Source organism: Sinocyclocheilus grahami, unplaced genomic scaffold, assembly GCF_001515645.1.
Source record: "Sinocyclocheilus grahami isolate Dianchi unplaced genomic scaffold, SAMN03320097.WGS_v1.1 scaffold1213.1, whole genome shotgun sequence".
In the NCBI taxonomy this organism is placed as follows: domain Eukaryota; kingdom Metazoa; phylum Chordata; class Actinopteri; order Cypriniformes; family Cyprinidae; genus Sinocyclocheilus; species Sinocyclocheilus grahami.
In genome coordinates this window covers 801046-803174 of record NW_015506392.1, presented here as the reverse complement: position 1 = coordinate 803174, position 2129 = coordinate 801046, and the positions used below count along the sequence as shown (strand labels likewise).

Genomic DNA, 2129 nt, shown 5'->3' with positions numbered 1-2129 from the left:
CGGTAAAGGACCAGAATGAACCGGCAAAGGACCGGCTTGAACCGGCTTAAACCGGCAAAGGACCGGCATGGACCGGCTTGAACCGGCTTAAACCGGCAAAGGACCAGCATGAACCGGCAAAGGACCAGCATGGACCGGCAAAGGACCGGCTTGAACCGGCAAAGGACCGGCTTAAACCGGCAAAGGACCGGCTTGAACCGGAAAAAGGACCGGCATGAACCGGCAAAGGACCAGCATGAACCAGCATCACAGCGTCAAAACATACCTAACCAGCATATGCTGTTTTTTTCAGCAGGGTAGTGCGTTGTGTGTTAGCTGGGAGAGCATTTGTGGCATACGATTAAGAGTGAACGTGTGTGTATATTTGCTAATAGTTCCCATCGGTTAATTTACAATAAATTCTGGTTCTTTTGTTCGCTTTCTTTATAATTCCTTTAATGGTTTTGGATCCCCCAGACATGCTTGGTGTAGCCTATTTCTTGCTCACGTTTGGGTCTGTTGTGTTTCAGAGTTGGACTCGCATGAGCAGCGGTTAGCGAACAGTTTAGATGAGGCTCTGAACGCTGCTCTTCACGGGTTACCAGTGTTCACCTCCCCGAGCGAAACCGCTTCACATGTGGACGCCTCCGCTGGTACGAGACCGAGTTCACTTATCACTGCCAATCGTATTCGAATATATTTCACTTCAGAAGCCAGTGTTTAGTTCAGGGTTTCTCAGTCGACGTCCAGTTTGACTCCAATCTCGGTCAAACTCGCCTGCTTGTATCTTTCTGGTCATCCTTGATTAGCGTATTCAGGTGTGTTTGATTAGAGCTGGAGCTAAACTCTACAGGAAAGTTTCTGCACGTCTTAAAATGTCTCAAATCAGAGCAGAATCTCTTAAAATCATGACGCTGTGGCATTATATGTAAAAAAAAAAAGTTCTAGTATAAATATCTAAACATTCTTAAATAAAGATACATTTACTGGAGATTCTGAAAATTTAAAGAGTTTATGCTTAAAACAAGAAACCCTGTTCTAATTAACTTGGTTTTTCATGACCATGTTCAGCCAATTTTCTACTGCTTGACATATAGAGTTGTGATAGAGTTAGATCCACCAATAAATATTTCTATAGGTTGACGGTCACGTGATAATGTATGACATATGTAAATTTTCCCCATCTTTGTTTAAATAAATGGTCTTTTGAGTTATGAATGTTACAGTATATAATAATCCATTGAACTCTGATCTCAAAAGACTACAGAAAAAGTATAAACAGAATGATGAATTAGTTGTATTGATCTGTAGCTGTCCTGTGTTCTCCAGGTGGGCACGCGTGTGTGTTTTGCACTTGTTCTCTGACGGTTTACTCGTCGAGCGTGGCGTCGTACTCTCTGCCCTGCGCTCATCTCATGTGCGGAGCGTGTTTGAGGCAGAAACACGCGTCTGGGTCTCGGAGACTGCAGATTAAGTGCCCTGTGTGCGGCACGACTGCCTCCAGCAGAGACGTCACTCGAGTGCATCACTGAACATATTCATCATGAGCTCATTTGTTTGCAGATTTTGTGTATCGTTTTCATTAAAGTTTTTGAAAAAGCTCGAAAAGGACTGTTATCGGTTAATGTTTTCTAGTAATGGTTACCTGAATACTCTAAAGCACATTGTGTTTGGGGTCGGTAAGAGTTTTTAAATGTTTCTGAAAGTCTCTTATGCTTCACCAAGCTGAAAAATACAGTAAAAATGTGAAATATTTTTAGACTTTCAAAACAGCTGTTTTCTGTGTGAATATGTGTTAAACTGTAATGTATTTCTGTGATGTGCAGCTGTATTTTCAGCATCATTCCTCCAGTCTTCAGTGTCACATGATCTTCAGAAATCAGTATAATATGCTGCTCGAGAAACATTTCTGATTATTATCAATGTTGAAAACAGTCGTGCTGCACAATATATCTTTGTGGAAACTGATACGTTTTATTTTTCAGGATTCACAGATGAACAGAAAGCTCAGAAGAACAGCATTTATCTAAAATAGAAATCTTTTGTAACATTATAAATGTCTGATCAGTTTAATGCGTCCTTAATGAATAAAAGTATTAATTTCCTTCAAAAAGGTCTCTTTAATATGACGGATAAATAAAATAAAGTTA

General features: G+C 40.5%; 1 protein-coding gene across 3 annotated transcripts in view; it reads left to right on the top strand.

The window, feature by feature from the left end:
* ubox5 (U-box domain containing 5) overlaps window positions 1-1617 on the top strand; it is a 12240-nt gene extending 10623 nt beyond the window's left edge. For all 3 annotated transcript variants that reach the window (XM_016253950.1, XM_016253952.1, XM_016253951.1), the window contains exons 4-5: window positions 510-632; window positions 1309-1617. In XM_016253950.1, coding sequence (XP_016109436.1) covers window positions 510-632; window positions 1309-1511 — 326 coding nt within the window. In that variant the 3' untranslated portion in view covers window positions 1512-1617. The remainder of the gene's footprint in view (window positions 1-509; window positions 633-1308) is intronic.
* The last annotated feature ends 512 nt before the right edge of the window (window positions 1618-2129 follow it).